This window comes from Leucoraja erinacea, chromosome 33 (assembly GCF_028641065.1).
Source record: "Leucoraja erinacea ecotype New England chromosome 33, Leri_hhj_1, whole genome shotgun sequence".
Taxonomy (NCBI): domain Eukaryota; kingdom Metazoa; phylum Chordata; class Chondrichthyes; order Rajiformes; family Rajidae; genus Leucoraja; species Leucoraja erinaceus.
The window spans coordinates 4312175-4331830 of record NC_073409.1 but is presented as its reverse complement, the minus strand read 5'-3'; the positions used below and the strand labels follow the sequence as shown (position 1 = coordinate 4331830).

Sequence of the window (19656 nt, the reverse complement as noted above, 5' to 3'; positions counted from 1 at the left end):
TCAGGTGTTAGTTTAGAGACATAGCGCGGAAACAGGCCCTTCGGCCCACCAAATCCGCATCGACCAGCGATCCCCGCACATTAACACTACCCAACAAAAACTAGGGACAATTATTTACATCTTATACCAAGCCAATTAACCCACAAACCTGCACGTCTTTGGAGTATGGGAGGAAACCGAAGATTTCGGAGAAAACCCACACACGGGGAGAGCGTACAAACTCCGTACAGGCAGCAACCGTGGTCAGGATGGAACCCGGGTCTCTGGCGCTGTAAGGCAGCAACTCTACTGCTGTGCCACCGTGCCGTCCTTGCATTTCCGTTATTGACACTGGTAATTATGCTACAAAGGACATGAGGTTATGAGATCTAGCACTCAATAGGCTTGTCGCCATCTCCTGGACCTTTCGGGCCACTCTTAAGCCTCCATCCATTCAGACTTTTATCTTTTCACTGCTTCTAAAATTCAGTGAATAATGCTTACAATTAAATATAACACTTTGTACGAATTAAATACATTCCTGATAGTTTAATACAGAAAAGTACCATCCAGGGGAAACACTGTTCCAAAATCTTCTGCAAAAGCAGAAGGTAGCAGCAAAATATAAAAAATTACAAATTGTAATTATACATGTGACGTGCATTACCAAATCCTGCCCCAAATAAGTTAGATTTAATGCATAAACAATATTTGTTTTGTTTTTTGTAGTAAACAAGTTTTTAATCAGCAAGAAAAGAAATCCAAGAAATTAAATGCAGTTGCAGTGCACTGTGCAATGCAGTCTTTGTATTTCAGAAGGTAGAAAACTTATCAATGACGTTTTTAATGGTTTGACGTTTGTTTCATCGTCAATGTGCTAAAACATCCCTTTTACTTGCAGCTTTGCCCTTTTTTGTTGAGGAAATACTTAAGATAAGTTTTGTTTGCACAGCAGTAGAATACCTCAATATTACTGCTGTTTGGGTCTCTCCTATTTACAGCCCCATCATCCAAATATTAATTTTATCCATGGGAATGATACAATTCCAAAGCTAGTACAAAAAATGAATAAGGACCGCTAAATGTCCAGTTACAAACAGTACAAGTTTATCTACAGGTAACTTGAACACAGGGTCAAGAACTTTAATAGTTGCATGTTAAAAGGTGATACATGAGAAGTGCAGATGCTGGTTTACAGAGTGGCCCAGCGGATCAGGCAGCATCTCTGAAAAACATGGAGAGGTGACGTTCAGACCCCCGCCCCCCTGAAACATCTCCCATCCATGTTCACCAGCGATGCTGCTTGACCCGCTGAGTTACTCCAGCACTTTGTGTGTTTTTATAGTTACATGTTAGTCAACTAGCAAATAATTTATAAAAACTGTAATCTAGGTTGTCTTACAAAATGTGCCAAGATTCAAAAGTTGGAAACAGTAAGGACAAAATTAGAGGATTAGCATTATTTGATACTGGGAGACAACGTCTAAATTGTGATATTAACTTAATTCTATTTATTAAAATAATTTGATAATAAATCTCAACAGTGCATGGCACAGCTGGCAGTGCCCATTGCACTTTGCCTGGTAACACCTTGTTGAACAAGAGCTGGCTTACCAGCAGTCAATCACTTCAAAGAAATGGCAATTACTTTTTAACTCCTGATAGCATGGTCAAATACTCTAGAATTAGATCATTCCAATACATTTTCCTTAAATTATCACCCGTGATAAACACCCTGCAGTCGTACTACAAGAAGTTGCAAAACAATTACAGAGAATAACAGGGAAAGTCCACCTCCAAGTTAATTGGACCAACACAAGCGACGTTGCAATCACAGTGAAGGTCTAACGATGGAATAGACATCGCTGCACTGGTACAAATACATCTCCACTGATCCAAAAGCAAATGTTCCAGCTAGGTACTGCGTCCAGTTTATCAACTAATACAAAATTCATGTAGATTTTATCCCATTCATCCATTTGAAACTGCTGCGGGATTTGATTGCACAGTAGTTGAGATCGTACCATTTGACCCAGCTGCAGAATGAGTCAACATTGATGGGTCCACTGGATTTTCAGGTTCTTGAATTTTAAAGTACACTATGTAAAATATTGGAATAATAACACCGATTAAAAGCATGATTACCACAGCATTCCACCATCGCATACCCCAGTCCGCACCGTGATGTGAATCCTTTGGAGACAGCGCCCCCAAATTAAATCCATTGGACTTCTGACAGTAAATCACTTCTTCCAAATGATCTTTAGACTGATCTGTAGACTGGATTAACTTCTCAATATCCTTGTCAATGTCTTCAAAAAATCCACTCAGTTTGTTCTGCTCTGTGCCTTGGCCCTCTGCAGCGCAGGCCACCAGGCACGGATCGGTTCTGCTGGTTGCAGCCTGCCGCCGTTTTGCCTCTTCCTGCGCCTCTGTCAACAACCCGTGCTTTTTCACCGGAATTTTTATCGTCTTTAAGGCAAAGAAGTCTTGATCTTTGATGAGATTGTTCACCCGCTTGAGGTCTGCAACCTAACAGAAGGAAAAGTTTAATTCACTGTACTGCATTTGGATACCTTAATAATGTAAGTTATTTATGGAGTCACAGAGCAGAGAAACAGGACTGATCATCTTATCAGATATCAAAATCAAATGTAATATAGGTGCATCATTTATCAATGACTTAAATAAATTAATATCCTATTTATTCCACATTTGTACCATTCACAAAATAAAGTCTTAGAATTAAATCTTAAAGATGTGCAGTGGAATATTTGAAATCCAATGTTAAGCAGACTTCTACTTGCAGTAAGGCAGTGACATGTTATTAGTTTCTCCTGCTACATCTGGTATCATTTCATGATGGAATTCAAGGGAACGGAGCCAAGAATGTTCAAGGCATTTTTGGCAATGGGCAGTGTTAGAGAGGGAGGAGTACACAATCACAGCCAGAGAAATGAAGAGTGTGGTTGGAGGAACTTAGAGGCAGGAGAAAGCCAGGTCTGGAGAGGATTTAAACGGGGGAATGACTATTTTAGATTTGACGCACTAAGAGACAGAAACACCCAGAAACAAGCAACAACAGGCTAAAGAATTATGGGAATGCCACAGGTTAGATGTTGCAGAGTTATTTAGTTTAATTTAGTTGAGAGATACAGCACAGAAATAGGCCCCTTGAGTCCATGCCGACCAGCGATCACCCCATACACTAACACTATCCTACACTCTAGGGACAATTTACTATTCTTACCGAAGCCAATTAACCTACAAACCTGTTTGTCTTTGGAGTGTGGGAGGAAACTGGAGCACCCAGAGTTGATGGTGAGAACGTACAGACTCCATAAAGACAGCACACAAGGTCAGCCTGTTGTTGCTAGTTTCTGGGTGTTTCCGAATCTTAGTGCTTCAAATCTAATATAGTTATAACCATGTTTAAATCTTCTCCAGACCTGGCTTTCTCCTGCCTGGAGCTTCCTCCACCCTCACCTGTCATACAGAGCCGGGTCTCTGGCGCTGTATGGCAGCAACGTTACCACTGCACCATTGGGCCGCTGCTTATGTGTAGTGTTTCAAGGAGGGTAGAATAGAGGAGATTAATGATGGTACATTAAAGCCCAAATTGATAATTGATAACAGAGAAAGTGTGCAAACTCCACACACACTGACAGCAGTGGCGGTCAGGAGATACAAGGAACTGCAGGTGCTGATTCACAAAAAAGGACACAATGTGCCGGAGTAACTCAGCTGGTCAGGAAGCATCGCTGGAGAACCTTGCTGGGTGACGTTTTGGGTCGGGACCATTCAGTAGAGGCCAGGTTTGAATCTGGGTCACCTCTGCTATGAAACAGCAGCTCTAACCGTTCTGTTGGGTGTTGCATTTTGTTAACACTTGACACAGATGGCACAGTGCACGGATGGTCCTCTAGCCAAAGTGTATTCTGTTGTTTAGCATGAAAGGTCGATCACTCATCAGCTCAGGAACTGGAATAGGTGACAACTAACAGGTTGGCTCATCAATGCTTAGCGTGATGCCAGTGTTCATTGGGCCTTGATGTCCACACAATGGACTTCCAAAGCCATGCTCCTCGATTGTAAACCAGAGCACTGATCCAGTTGGCAGGGCATAGAGTGCCCAAGGACAATAACAGGCGTCTGGAACACTGCTGGAAGGCATGAGCGTGCAAAGATGAATAGGTGAGTGAGACGTGTCTGGCTCATTTACGAGTCAGGCCTCTCCATTCTGACGTCCTTGAGATGCCAGCGTTAATTGGGCGAGATGAGTATTTGTTGATTGTTATATGTGATCTTTCATTAGTTTAGTCTGCTTTTCTAATGATTTCATACATTTTAAACGAGCTCCCGGGCCAATTCAGAGAGCAATTAAGAGTCATCTTCATCAGCATATCAGATTTGATAAAGACCAGGCTGGGCATGAGCTGGAGATATTCTTTCTGAAGCATATTAGCCGAACCTACACTTAACATGCTAGTTGTAAGTAAGTTGTAAACACTAATAGCTCCTACAGAGGTTTATAATAGTATGCAAAAGATGCAACTCTGCAAGTCTACAACAAAATTACCTTCTCAGTAAACTGTGTTTGTTTCTCTGTAATTACTGCCTCAGTGTTAGACACAATATGCTGGAGTAACTCAGCAGGTCAGACAACATCTATGGAGAAATCGAATAGGTTGACACCAGTCTGAAGAAGGGTTTCGACCCAAAATGTCATCTATTCCTTTCTCGCGAGAGATGCTGCCTGTCCCGTTGAGTTACTCCAGCAATTTGTGTCTACCTCTGATTTAAACCAGCATCTGCAGTTCTTTCCTATAGATTTTCCTTGAAATAATCTCATGGTGTGTTGCTAGTCCATAAGATCATTAGAAATCTGAACCATTTTCCTGGATCAGGGTTTACTAATCACCCACTACAGCACCTTGTTAATTCCTGCTTCCTTGAAGAAGTCTTTAAGAAGGAACTGCAGATGCTGGAAAATCGAAGGTAGACAAAAGTGCTGGAGAAACTCAGCGGGTGCAGCAGCATCTATGGAGCAAAGGAAACAGGCAACGTTTCGGCCCGAAAACCCTGAAGGAAATAGCGAAGGAAATAGGCAACGTTTCGGGCCGAAACCCTTCTGGGTTTCGGCCTGAAACGTTGCCTATTTCCTTCGCTCCATAGATGCTGCTGCACCCGCTGAGTTTCTCCAGCATTTTTGTGTACCATCTACCTCTGCCAGTTATTTCCAGGAGGAGATTTAAAAGGGACAGAAATAATTTTGCATACAAATGAGTGGTGGCACAATGAGCTGGAAACGACACTCAGCTACAATTTCCAGCCAGGGCAAAGAGATAAAATGTTGTTTGACACAAAGGATGAAACTTTGCAAATTCAAGCCAACGAGAAAAGAACCATAATGACTGTTTGTTAAAACTTACCGTACAGCCGTACTGCAAAGCAAACGTATTGAGGTTGTCACCATCACCAACCTCTCGAACAAGAAACACTGTACTGTTGAGCTTCTCCACATTAATACTGGACCACTGACACTCACGACCTCTCAGCCGCAGTTCAAGACTATTCTTGTCCTCGTCTGATGATTCATCGGATGACGCTACATCACCTCCAAATACATAAAGCTGACCATCTTGCGAAGTGTGGACATCTACGGGAGCTTGGAAGGATCTTGTCGGCCCATCTCTCAGCCTCATCATACTACTGACACCTGGAACAGAGAATTACATTTAGATTAGTTTGGTTTAGAGATATAGCGTGGAAACAGGCCCTTTGGCCCACCGAGCCCGCGCCGACCAGCGATCCCCACACATTGACACAAGCCTACACACACTAGGGACAATTTACATTTATACCAAGTATACAAACCCAAGACAATTAACCTACAAACCTGTACGTCTTTAGCGAGTGGGAGGAAACTGAAGATCTCGGAGAAAACCCACGCGGTCACAGGGAGAACGTACAAACTCCGTACAGACAGCACCCGTAGTCGGGATTGAATCAGTGTCACTGGTGCTGTAAAGCAGCAACTCTACCGCTGCGCCACACAACAATACTCCAAGTTCTACTGTGATAATACCATGGTACACACAATAATGCTGACAGGAAGAAGCACTTTCTATTCTTAAACAACAGCAACAACATAATCTAAGAGTTGAATGATAATCATAGGGTGACATGTTTTTCCATATTTAATACATTACACCACATGCAAAACAGACTAAGAAATGTAGTAATTTCACATCAACCCGTTCCATGGGAACCACTCTACCAAGGTTGGTAGACACAGTGAAACTATGAAATGTCTGTTCTGAATCATCGTCCTCTGAATAGAATTATGGTTTTGTAAAATCCGAACTGTTATTTAAAGTCCTTGCCAATTAAGATAACGGTCACTGCAAACCAAGGATGTGGGTTACACATGCCTCACCTCAATTTATATTATCAAACGAGCATACTGACAGTAAAACAAATGTTAGCGTTCTGACGCAATAACTTTTAAGTGGAATATCTAGAAAGTGGTGATATACAAATACTACTGAACCAGGAGAGAACACTGGAGAAATGTGAACATGCTCATGATCATATTGAATGGCGGTGCAGGCTCGAAGGGCCGAATGGCCTACTCCTGCACCTATTTTCTATGTTTTTATGTTTCTATGCACGCAGCATTCAATTAACACAGAGGTAACATTCTGTTGAACAGTAATAAGTGGAAGCACCTTGCGTAAAACCAAACGAGGGGAGAAAACTGTCCATTAACATCACTGAGAACACTTGAAAGTGAAACGAGTGAGAAGCCAAAAGTCAACTTTGAAGAAGGAAGAAGTCTCATCTTGACAGACGCCAGCAAAGCAGACAGATCTAGTGAATCTGCATGTATACCACTGCATATATATTAATAAGATGCTGTGCCTTATTATAATTGATCCCCTCATCAGAATGACTACTGTGGTTAGGGTAGTCCAGCACTAATCACTGCAGCTCCCACTGAACAGGGTACTGATTGTGGATGATCAGCCATGATCGCATTGAATGGTGGTGCTGGCTCAAAGGGCCGAATGGCCTACTCCCACACCTATTGTCTATTGATCACAGTCACCCAACCTGACATTTATTCAGAATAATGCCATTACAATCTTCACACCGTGACACTCTACCACTCCAACCCTTTAATTACGTTTTTATTTGGCTCATTATTAAAATCCTGCCAATAGTCCAAATTACGATTAAAACTTGTGCTATAACTCCAGGATAAGTGCTCAACTAAGAAAACCAAGCTCAAAGCATTATCTAACTATCCAAATGGATATGACAAAAATAACTCTGAATGCAAAAAATAGGTGGCTACATGTTAACTCGCAGTAAAAAACCCCCAGATCATATAGATTATCAAGTGGGCACCTCCATTCATAGGTGTTTCGTTGAGTTAGGCCCACAAAACGTCAGGAAGGCTAAACAGCTGGTTCTGGTATAGAAACATAGAAAATAGAGGCAGGAGTAGGCCATTCGGCCCTTCGAGCCTGCACCACCATTCAATATGATCATGGCTGATCATCCAACTCAGTATCCTGTACCTGCCTTCTCTCCATACCCCATGATCCCTTTAGCCACAAGGGCCACATCTAACTCACTCTTAAATATAGCCAATGAACTGGCCTCAACTACCTTCTGTGGCAGAGAATTACACAGATTCACCACTCTGTGTAAAAAATGGTTTTCTCATCACGGTCCTAAAAGATTTCCCCCTTATCCTTAAACTGTGACCCCTTGTTCTGGACTTCCCCAACATCGGGAACAATCTTCCTGCATCTAGCCTGTCCAACCCCTTAAGAATTTTGTATGTTTCTATAAGATCCCCCCGCAAGCTTCTAAATTCTAGCGAGTACAAGCCGAGTCTATCCAGCCTTTCTTCATATGAAAGTCCTGCCATCCCAGGAATCAGTCTGGTAAACCTTCTCTGTACTCCCTCCATGGCAAGAATGTCTTTCCTCAGATTAGGAGACCAAAACTGTATGCAATACTCCAGGTGTGGTCTCACCAAGGCCCTGTACAACTGCAGTAGAACCTCCCTGCTCCTGTACTCAAATCCTTTTGCTATGAATGTTAACATACCATTCGCTTTCTTCACTGCCTGCTGCACCTCCATGCTTACTGTCAATGACTGGTGTACCATGCCACCCATGTCTCGTTGCATCTCCCCTTTTCCTAATCGGCCACCATTCAGATAATATCCCAGAACAACCCTGCTGAATACAAACAGTTTGATTACATCAGATTTGCTTACGTCAAAACAAAAATCTCAAGTATGAACTCCCTTTCATAAATACATACCGACTCTGCCCAATTCTATTAATATGTTCTCAGTGCCCAGCAACCACTTCCTTCATAATTGTTTCAAGCATTTTCCCCGCTATTGATGTTAAACTAACGTCTAGTTCTTCAGATAGAAGCAAATTGCTGGAGTAACTCAGCGGGTCATGCAGCATCTCTGGAGAAAAAGGATGTGACAATAAGGCAACGAGTCTGGGTTAAAACGTGGTCATAAGGTTATGTGATAGGAGCAAAATTAGGCCATTCGGCCTATCAAGTCTACTCTGCCATTCAATCGTGGCTGATCTATCTCTCCCTCCTAACCCCATTCTCTTGCTGTCTCCCCATAACCCCTGACACCCAAACTAATCAAGAATCTATCTATCTCTGCCTTAAGTCGCAGATTGGAGAGCAGGAGGAACCACAGAAGGAGAGCAGCGAGAGAGAATGCTGCAGAACTCTCATCAGAGAGAGAAGAAGAACTTTTTCAAAGTAGACATACCTTGAGGAGGTTTTGCAGTGGAGCAGACGAGTACACCAACATATTGTAAATGTGGCAGTAAGATTCTGGCACTTAAAATGTCCAGACCTCCCATTTCCTGATTCACAATAACCTTTGGCAACTGCAACCAATGAAGTTACCCTTGATTACCACAGGCTAAACAGAAACAAAACATGACTGGATATTGCCTACGACACAAAAATAGGTGGGAGGACACGTTGCAATCAGGATATTTGGACTCTGCAACAGGATATGGATAGGTTGAGTGTGTGGGAGAAAAGGTGACAAATGGAGTTTATTATGAGAAAGTGTGTGATCATCCACCTCAGTTAAAGGATTCTATAGATAAGACACAAAAAGCTGGAGTAACTCAGTGGGTCAGACAGCATCTCTGGAGAAAAGGAATAGGTGACATTTCGGGTCGAGACCCTTCTTCAGGCTATCTATAGATGTAATCTCCAGATGGATTATTATCTAATTGAATTGAATACATTTTATTAGCCAAGTATGTATACATACAAGGAATTTGCCTTGGTGCTTTGCTTGCAAGGATAACAACACAATAAACAGTAGGCAGTTAAATTAAATTATAAAAACATTATAATTTAAACATGTGAAGAATAAAATAAAAAGCTGTTTTTATGTCTGGCTGTGGCGGCTTTGACAGTCCGGAGTCGCCTTCCAGAGAGAAGTGATTCAAAGAGTTTGTGGCCAGGGTGAGAGGGGTCAGAGATGATCTTACCCGCTTGCTTCCTGGCCCTTGCAGTGCACAGTCCGTCAATGGTGGGGGGGGGGAAGCCAATGGAAATTAGTGAAAGACGGCTGGTGAATGGAGCCTCAAAGGAACCCAAGTGCTCTAATATATGAATCTCAAACAAGTTAACAGGCAGGTGCAACAAGTGTATTGTAAAGTAAATGGCATGTTGGCTTTTATTGCAAGAGTTGCAGCAGTTTAGAAAGTGGGAGGTTTTGTTACACTTGTACCTGGCGAGGCAATATTTGGAGCGGCGAGCACAATTTTGATTGCCATATTAAGGGTGTACAGCAATGAAGGCAGTCCAAAAGAGATTCTCTAGGCTGATTACGTACACGAGAGGATTGGACTATCATGAACGGCTAAAAAATTATTTCTACATTCTTTGGATTTTTGCAATATGAAAGGTGAACTTATTGTGATGTACATGATCCGAAGGGGGCAAGGTGGGTAGGGAGAGATGTTTTCAACAGTGGGCACATGGTGGAACATAGTTACAAGATGAGGGTTGGTCATTGAAAATTGAGGTGCACAGAAATGTTTTGAGGCCGTGGTTAATCTAGCCAAGATTAGAAGGCTTCTCTGTAACAGCTGTGAGGTGGTGGAATGCCGAAACGCAGAGATTAGATAAGAACGTGAGCAAAGGGAGAGTGACTTTATCTTCCTAAATAACAGAATAGCACAAATCTGACAATTATGAATTCCTCAAGGGTGTTCACAACAAAATGTCCTGGAACAAAGCAAGTGAAAAACAATATTGGATTTAGCTAAGGTTCACTGGTGTGTGAATATCTAATAGAAATCACACCTCCAGATTCAGGGACAGTTTCTTCCCAGATGTTATCAGGCAACTGAATCATCCTACCACAACCAGAGAGCAGTGCTGAACTACTATCTACCTCCTTGGTGACCCTCGGACTATCCTTGATCAGACTTTGCTGGCTTTACCTCACTTTTCCCTTATCATGTAAATGGTTCGACTGTAATCATGCATTGTCTTGCTGCTGACTGGGTAGCACACAACAAAAGCTTTTCACGGTACACGTGACAATAAACTAAACTGAACTGTAATCATAATACAGTATTTGAAAGCTGAAACTGCAAAAAAATAATAAACTATCCGATACAGTCACACACTGATTTCTAATCTACTGGAGTCAAAGGCCAAAAATATTTGCATGAGGTTTACTCTGTCAAACCCAAAACCACAGAATAATGTTCTCATTTCCTGCATTTTAATTAAAGAAAGATTATTAGCTGCTTCTTGTTTGGTATCAGTGAGAACAGAAACTAGGTCGAAATTCAGCTTTTTTGTTTTCATAGATGATTACTTAATATCCTAGCGTGGTTAATGTGTGCTTTATTGGAGTGGTGCGCTGAAATTAGATTATATATCACTTCCTCTCCCAAAATAATATAGGTATCGTTAGGCCAGTGGTACAGAAGAATCAGTTTTGACCATTCTAATCAGAGTTTGATTCGTAAGGGTGTCAGGGGTTATGGGGAATGGGCAGGAGAATGGGATTAAGAGGGAAAGATTGAATAGCAGAGTAGACTTGATGGGCCGAATGGCCTAATTCTGTTCCTACCACTTATGAAATGCAGCTATTTACCACACACACTAAGTTGCATGATAGAAAACCAATCTATACGAAAGTCTAGGTTTCATATACTTTACACTGACAACACTAAACTGGGTGGCACTGTAGAAATAGTTTAAAAAAACTTGTATTGACATGGCAACTTCTGAATCACTTTCAGATTATTACAGTGTTCCTACGCCCAGTCATTTACTTTCAAGTGCAGCCACTATCTGCAGGAAGTTATAATCAAGTTGCACATTGCAAGATTTCAGTGAATGGTCAAACGATCTGTATTTTCGCAAGACTTCATTCACAAAAAACTGAAATTAAAACGAAAAATACTGGAAATGCTCCAGGGAAACATGCTACATGTTCATTTGGTGTTACGCATGTTATTGGAGTCAATGTTCCTGTGATAATGCCACAAATAAGATTTTCATTATAATTATTTCCCTCCATACTAGTGCAGATGACAATAAACTCATCTTGACTTGTGACCCGTGGAGAAACAGAGTTCATATTTCAGGTCAGTCACCTTGTGGTATCAAACCTTACAACTCCTCTCCCTTCTGTCACGGGTGTAGACTGAGACCGACTCTCTTCCCCCCTCCCCCTCCCCCACCTCCTCAATCTTTACACATCCCCAATGCCTTTCCACATCACTTTAATTTCACCTTTCATGTATTTTGTGTTTTTTATGATTGTTGGCAAATTATTTTCCCACCTGGGATAAATAAAGTTCTATCGTATCGCAATGTAGAGTCATGCACAATTATTAACCAGCGTGGAACTTGCGTGGAAATAGTTTCATTAAGTGTTTTATGTTCATAGAGTCTTAGTTTATGGTGTCAGAACAACAACCTTGTTCTCAACTTCAGTAAAACCAAGGAACTGACTGTTGACTTTAGAACATGAAGGCTGATGATCCACAAATCTGTCTTCATCGATGGGACAGTGGTGGAGAGAGTCAACAACTTCAAGTTCCTGGGCGTGCATGTCTCTGAAGATCTATCCTGAACCCAGCACGTTGATGTAATCATAAAGAAAACCCATCAACTCCGCTACTTCCTTAGAAGTTTGGGAAGATTCAGTATGTCCATGAATAGTCTCTTGAACTTCCACAGGTGTATAGTAGAGAGAATATTGACTCATGGCTTCATCTCGAACGCCCTGGAATGAAGATTATGTGGTGAACGCTGCCCAATCCATCACGTGTGCTGACCTCCCCACCGTCGAAGGGATCTATAGGAGGCGCTGTGTCAAAAAGGCAGACAGCATCAGGGACCCACACCACCCTGGCCACTCTCTCATTTCACTCTTGCCATCGTGAAGAAGTTACAGGAGTCTGAAAACTGCAAAGTCCAGGTTGAGGAGCAGCTTCTTCCTAACAACCATCAGGCTCTTGATCACCACAAACCTCAATTGAACTACAAACTAACTTAGTTGCACTAGGGATATTGGATTTTGTTTTGCTTGCACTACATTTTTTAATTTGTTGAATTTTTTTTGTTTGTTTATGATGTTATCTAGTGAGTACTGTGTTTACAAAGCTGTTGTACTGTTGCAAGTGAGAATATTATTGTTCCGTTTCGGTGCATATGACAAAGGATAGAGCCGCATATTGTTCCCAAACTGATTACCTTGCAATACAAATTTGTGTAACCATGGTTGATTTTACACCAAGTTAACGTTCCTAAAAGTAACGTTTATAATCAGTATTATCAAAACGAAAACATTACCCAAACAAAAGTGCATTCACAAATCTACAACCACATAGTTACAAATTGCAACAATATGACAGTTACAACTTTGAACATACTGATGTTTTATTCACCAAAATCTTTTGTATACAACACCAACAAAGAAGAGAGCCAAAATGTTGGAATAACTCAGCGGGACAGGCAGCATCCCGCGATAGAAGGAACGGGTGACGTTTCGGGTCGAGACACTTCAGACTCTCAGTCATTCCTTCATCCATTCCTCCTATCCAGGGATGTTGTCTGTCCTGCTGAGTTACTCCAGCATTTGTGTCTATCTTCGGTGTAAACCAGCATGTGCAGTTTCTTCTTACACCATAAAGACGCACCTCTTCCAGGAGTCAATTGCAAAACGGTATTCAGAGAAGTGTTAGTGCAATAAATCCTACATGAATTTAAATTAAATCAAACAAATCTTCTGAAATTTACTGACTCGATACGTGCTCTGACACTTTTTAATGTACTATTTGATACGTTTTGTACAACAATGAACACTTGTGAATACTAGTATAGAAGGAGAGGCTGCCCCACTGAATTGAACACTCCACATCCATGCAACCACATTCAAATTCTGGCATACAACGATCTTTGTAATATGTGCAACAATGAAGGGAACATTGCAGAAGCCAACAAATGGTGTACGTTTCAGTTCAGTGGAGAAATGGGACTTTGTTTTCAAGCTAGCCAAATTAGTTAGAATTAACTACCTGATATTCTGTGTCTCGTTATTGTTTCAAGTTACAGTACGACAAGGTTGTCAGTTAATAATGTCTTTATAATAATGGCTATGAATAAATAGCTCCAGAACTGAACTTGCCAGGGTTTTTTTTTTACCATTCAAGCAGCTGGATAGCTCCACTTAAAATACAAAGCTACACATTCCCATTTTATCTATTACAAATTCAACTGTTAAAAGCAGAAGTCAGAAACGGAAAATTATGATTCTTGATGCACCGCCATTCAATATGATCATGGTGATCATCCAAAATATCCCGTACCTGCCTTCTCTCCAAATTTGCAAGGTCTTCCCTCTTAAATATAGCCAATGAACTGGCCTCACTACCCTCTGGTAGATTCACCACTCTCTGTGTGAAAAAAAGTTCTTCTCTGGTTTTAAAGGATTTCCCCCTTATCATTAAGCTGTGACCCCTTGTCCTGGACTTCCCTAACATCGGGAACAATCTTCCTGCATCTAGCCTGTCCAACCCCTTAAGAATTTTGTAAGTTTCTATAAGATCCCCTCTCAATCTTCTAAATTCTAGAGAGTATAAACCAAATAGCAGTCTTTCTTCATAAGACAGTCCTGTCCCAGGATCAGTCTGGTGAACCGTTTTTCTATGGCAATAATGGGAGACCAAAACTGTGCAATACTCCCGTTGGGTCTCACCAAGAGTACAACTGCAGTAGTACCTCCCTGCTCCTATACTCAAATCCTTTTGCAATGAAAGCTAACATACCATTCGCTTTCTTTACTGCCTGCTGCACCTGCATGCCTACCTTCAATGACTGGTGTACCATGACACCTAGGTCTCGCTGCATCTCCCCCTGGGATACCCTGCTTGTTTTTATGGATAACCTGATTTTCCACATTATATATTGATTTGCCCAATGCAAAAGTCACCTTGCAGTCTCCTAGCATCCTCCTGTCATTGGTAAGTGTCATCCGCAAACTTGGAGATATTGCCTTCAGTGAATATATATGGAGACCTGGGGAGCACTGAGCCTTGCTGTACCCCACTAGTCAATCCTGCCATTGTGTGGGACTCTTTGCTTCCTGTTTGCCAGCAGTTAGTTTCCTGAAAGCCTTGTCAGGCCACATAGGTATGGATTCAGGGAAGGTAAAGAGAGCACACAAGGCTGGAAGGTTAGGACAAATGGCATGATTTTGTCAGACATGACATTGTGTACAGGATCGGTTTGAACATCATGTTATAGTTGTACTTAGTATTTGGTTAGACTGCCAATGGAATGCAAAAGTAGGTGGCGTCATTGGTGCCCTGGGGAGTATTGCTGAAAAGAGAATCCTGGGTGGGACATGTACATAGTTTCCTGAAAGTGGCCACGTAGGTAGACAGGGAGGTAAAGAGAGCACAAGGCATGCATGATTTTGGCAGACATGACATTGTGTACAGGAGTTTGAACATCATGTTATAGTTGTACTTAGTATTGGTTAGACTGCAAATTGAATGCTGTGTCCAGTCTTGGTCCCCATGTTATTGAAAGTAGTATGTGATTAAGCTAGAGAGGGTGTAGGAAGCATTTACCAGGATGTTGACTGAACTGGAGGAATTAGAAGGAAAGATTGGATCGGGTGAGACTGTGTTCCCTGCATCGAAGGAGGCTGAGGGCTAACTTTCAAGTTTCTAAAATTATGTGGGGATTCGATGGGGTAGATGGTTATAGTCTTTTCTCCTAAGGTAGGACAGTCGAAAGTAGGGAATAGGTGGGGTCTGAAGAAGGGTCTCAACCCCAAATGATAAAAAGATACAATTTAAAGGGGATCTGAGGGACATTTCTTTCCCCCTCGCATAAGAGTGGTGAGTATATGGAACAAGCTGCCTGAGTGCGTGGTAGAGACAGGTACATTTACAATGTTTTAAAAAATCACTTGGACGGATATGTAGATAGGAAAGGTTAAGAGGAATATGAACCAAATGAAGGAAAAAAGGATAGGCTTAGACAGACATCCTGGTCAACATGGACAAGTTGAGCCAAAGGCTCTGTTTCCATGCTGTATGAATTGATGAGATCTCCAGGCTGGGTACAGTTTATGAATGCCAGACAATATTCTTTCCTGTTAGCTTTTTAGAGTGATTTTTCCGAGGGAGAAGAAAATGGTCACTCAAATCAAGCAAATCTACATGGATTTATATCCAGATTTTGTATTAGAATTCATTTAATGGACCACAGATTCCTGAGATAAACGCTAGTTAATGTACACACTTCAATTTGGTAAAACACAAATGTACTGCAGGGTTTGACAAATTTCACTGAAATTGTACTCATTCATACTTAGTCAATTGTTGTTGACATTCAATACAATTTTTCATGATTAAACTGAAGGAATCTGCTGAGATAGAATGCACTCAGCTACACCATGTACAAGATTCATGCACCTATTCTACAACTGGCAATTATACAAAGAGCATAAAGATAAAGACATATCATTACTTGGATTATTCAAAATTGGTTGGTGCAGTGCTGGAGAATGCCCAAACACTGTTTGAATAGAAAATTATTTATCATTTACACTATTCCCTTGTCATGTATCTGTGCACTGTGGATAGCTTGATTATAGTCAAGTGTCTTTCGGCTAACTGGTTTGCACGCAACAAAAGCTTTTCACTGTACCTCGATACATGGGACAATAAACTGATTGATTAAATACATCTCTTGATGCTCCTGAACACATCATCAGTGATGTAACCTGGGGTCATTGGGTGTTTCGGATCTTTCAACATCAGACACCCTCACCCAGGCGACCCAGCCTTGGTTGATCAGACCACGACTTGTGTTCAGGTGGCATTCGCTCCTCCCCACGGACCTTCTCTCCTGATCCAGAGCCATCTCGAGGCTTTCTCCGCTGCCTCTGTGGTGTTCTTATGGCTCTTCTCCTCTCCATTCCAAAGATGCCCAGTGCACTCAAGGCTTTGGAGAGCGATTGCCCTGCAAAACCTCTGCAGCCAACCTCAACTAACTAAACTACTCTGTTTTAGAATTTGTATACTATTGCTGTATTGTATTTTTGTACAGTAGCTTGTTTATGTACAGATTGATTGTATTTATGCATAGTATTATCTGACGAGTGCAGAGCATGCAATAACAAATATTTTCACTGTATGTCTAAGCACATTGCAATAATAAAACTAATACTGTATTGTATTGCATTGTATTGTGCAGGAAGGACCTGCAGATGTTGGTTTAAAACAAAATGATAGACACAAAAAGCTGGAGTAACTCAGCAGGACAGTTATGTACAGATTGATTGTATTTTATGTGTAGCATTATCTGACTAGATTACATAGTAAGCAGAACCAATGGTTTTACATAGATACTTAGACAATAGGTGCAGGAGTAGGCCATTCGGCCCTTTGAGCCAGCACTGGCATTCAATATGATCATGGCTGATCATCCACAATCAGTACCTCATCAGTCTGAAGAAGGGTTTCGGCCCAAAACGTTGCCTATTTCCTTCGCTCCATAGATGCTGCTGCACCCGCTGAGTTTCTCCAGCATTTTTGAGTACCCCCGTTACTGCTTTCTCTCCATATCCCTTGATTCCTTTAGCCCCAAGGGCTAAATCTAACTCTCTCTTGAATACATCCAGTGAATTGGCCTCCACTGCTTTCTGTGGCAGAGAATTCCACAGATTCGCAACCGTCTGGGTGGAAAAGTTTCTCATCTCAGTCCTAAATGACCGAACCCTTATTCTTAAACTGTGTGACCTCCTGGTTCTGGACTCCCCCCAACATGGGGAACATGTTTCTTGTCCAAGCCTTTAAGAATGTTATATTTTACAGAATCAGATTTCCTCTCATCCTTCCACATTCCAGTGAATACAAGCCCAGTCGACCCATTCTTTCATCACATGTCAGTCCCACCATCCCGGGAATGAAGCTGGTGAACCTACACTGTACTCCCCCAGTAGCAAGAATGTCCTTCTCTCAACATAGAAACATAGAAATTAAGTGCAGGAGTAGGCCATTCGGCCCTTCGAGCCTGCACCGCCATTCAATATGATCATGGCTGATCATCCAACTCAGTATCCCGTACCTGCCTTCTCTCCATACCCCCTGATCCCCTTAGCCACAAGGGCCACATCTAACTCCCTCTTAAATATAGCCAATGAACTGGCCTCAACTACCCTCTGTGGCAGAGAGTTCCAGAGATTCACCACTCTCTGCGTGAAAAAAGTTCTTCTCATCTCGGTTTTAAAGGATTTCCCCCTTATCCTTAAACTGTGACCCCTTGTCCTGGACTTCCCCAACATCGGGAACAATCTTCCTGCATCCAGCCTGTCCAACCCCTTAAGAATTTTGTAAGTTTCTATAAGATCCCCCCTCAATGTTCTAAATTCTAGAGAGTATCAAGAGTAGAGTTCAAGTTCTGCCCTATTTGCCCTCCTACGGTACAGGAGCCTCAGGTCTCGCACAAGTAAGCTGAGGAACAGCTTTTTCAACAACACCATTACCCTGCTGAACTCACAGTCCCTTCACTAGCTATCTTTTATACTCTCCCCATCTGTATACATTTATTTGCCTTAACGCACCAGTTTGAATAGAAATTCACCCACAGTGCACACACATTGTTCAACCAGTATTTGTATTTCTACTATAATCTTGCACTACGAATGACCAGACGCTAAACTGCATTCCGTTGTACCTGTACTCGTATTTGTGCAATGACAATAAAATTGAATTGATTTGAATTGAATGATGTGTAGTTTTCACTCACCCCTTGACAATAATAAGCCTGGAATGAAGTTTGTATTGTGGAGTGAGAGTGCAGCGGGCGGGCGGGCTGCGGGTGTTAATGACTCACCGCAAGCCCAGCGCCCATCCAGGCGGGCTCTGCTCGGGACCCGGGACCCAGGGCCCGTTGCCGGGGGCGACGACACCCGCTCTCCAGGCTCCGCCGGGGCCCACCCGCTCACTGCGCCTGCGCGTCGCTGCCCCTCGCCCCGCCCTTCCCCCTGAGTGACGGCCCGCTCGGCCAATCAACCCGCGGGGACGCCGAAGGGGGGCGGATCCAGCCAATAGACGGCCGGGGCTGAGGCGTGGGGGCGGGACTTGGCATCCAGGTCGCTGCCGACGTGTCCACAGCTGCAAACTATGCATTGGCATGCAGCTGTGTGTGTGTGGACATGCAGCTGTGTGTGTGGGCATGCAGCTGTGTGTGTGGGCATGCAGCTGTGTGTGTAAACATGCAGCTGTGTGTGGACATGCAGCTGTGTGGGTGGGAATGCAGCTGTGTGTGGGTGGGAATGCAGCTGTGTGGGAATGCAGCTGTGTGTGGGCATGCAGCTGTGTGGGTGGGAATATGTAGCTGTGTGTGTGGGAATGCAGCTGTGTGTGTGGGCATGCAGCTGTGTGGGTGGGCATGCAGCTGTGTGGGCATGCAGCTGTGTGGGTGGGCATGCAGCTGTGTGGGTGGGCATGCAGCTGTGTGTGTGTGGACATGCAGCTGTGTGGGGCTGTGTGTGGACATGCAGCTGTGTGTGGGAATGCATGCTGTGCTGTGTGGGAATGCAGCTGTGTGTGTGTGGGCATGCAGTGTGTGTGGGAATGCAGCTGTGTGTGTGGGCATGCAGCTGTGTGTGGGCATGCAGCTGTGTGGGTGGGCATGCAGCTGTGTGTGTGGGCATGCAGCTGTGTGTGTGTGTGGGCATGCAGCTGTGTGTGTGGGCATGCAGCTGTGTGTGTGGGCATGCAGCTGTGTGTGTGTGGGTATGCAGCTGTGTGTGTGGGTATGCAGCTGTGTGTGTGTGTGGGAATGCAGCTGTGTGTGTGTGGACATGCAGCTGTGTGTGTGGGAATGCAGCTGTGTGTGTGTGGGAATGCAGCTGTGTGTGTGTGTGTGGACATGCAGCTGTGTGTGTGGGCATGCAGCTGTGTGTGTGGGCATGCAGCTGTGTGTGTGTGGGCATGCAGCTGTGTGTGTGGGCATGCAGCTGTGTGTGGGCATGCAGCTGTGTGTGTGGCATGCAGCTGTGTGTGTGCATGCAGTGTGTGTGTGTGGGCATGCAGCTGTGTGTGTGGG

General features: G+C 43.0%; 1 protein-coding gene across 4 annotated transcripts; it reads right to left on the bottom strand.

The window, feature by feature from the left end:
- Positions 1-521: 521 nt before the first annotated feature.
- On the bottom strand, positions 522-18566 carry lysmd4 (LysM, putative peptidoglycan-binding, domain containing 4). 4 transcript variants are annotated; one of them, XM_055661051.1, is made up of 3 exons: positions 18439-18566; positions 5412-5698; positions 522-2511 (listed from the first exon to the last, which is right to left on the bottom strand). In XM_055661051.1, exons 2-3 carry the CDS (start codon positions 5685-5687, stop codon positions 1951-1953), a joined length of 837 nt encoding a protein of 278 aa, XP_055517026.1. In that variant the 5' UTR covers positions 5688-5698; positions 18439-18566; the 3' UTR covers positions 522-1950. The 4 variants fall into 4 exon arrangements, with proteins under 4 accessions (XP_055517026.1, XP_055517024.1, XP_055517022.1 ...); XM_055661049.1 differs by having other exon boundaries at positions 18352-18510; XM_055661047.1 differs by lacking the exon at positions 18439-18566 and adding an exon at positions 8804-8912.
- Positions 18567-19656: the final 1090 nt, after the last annotated feature.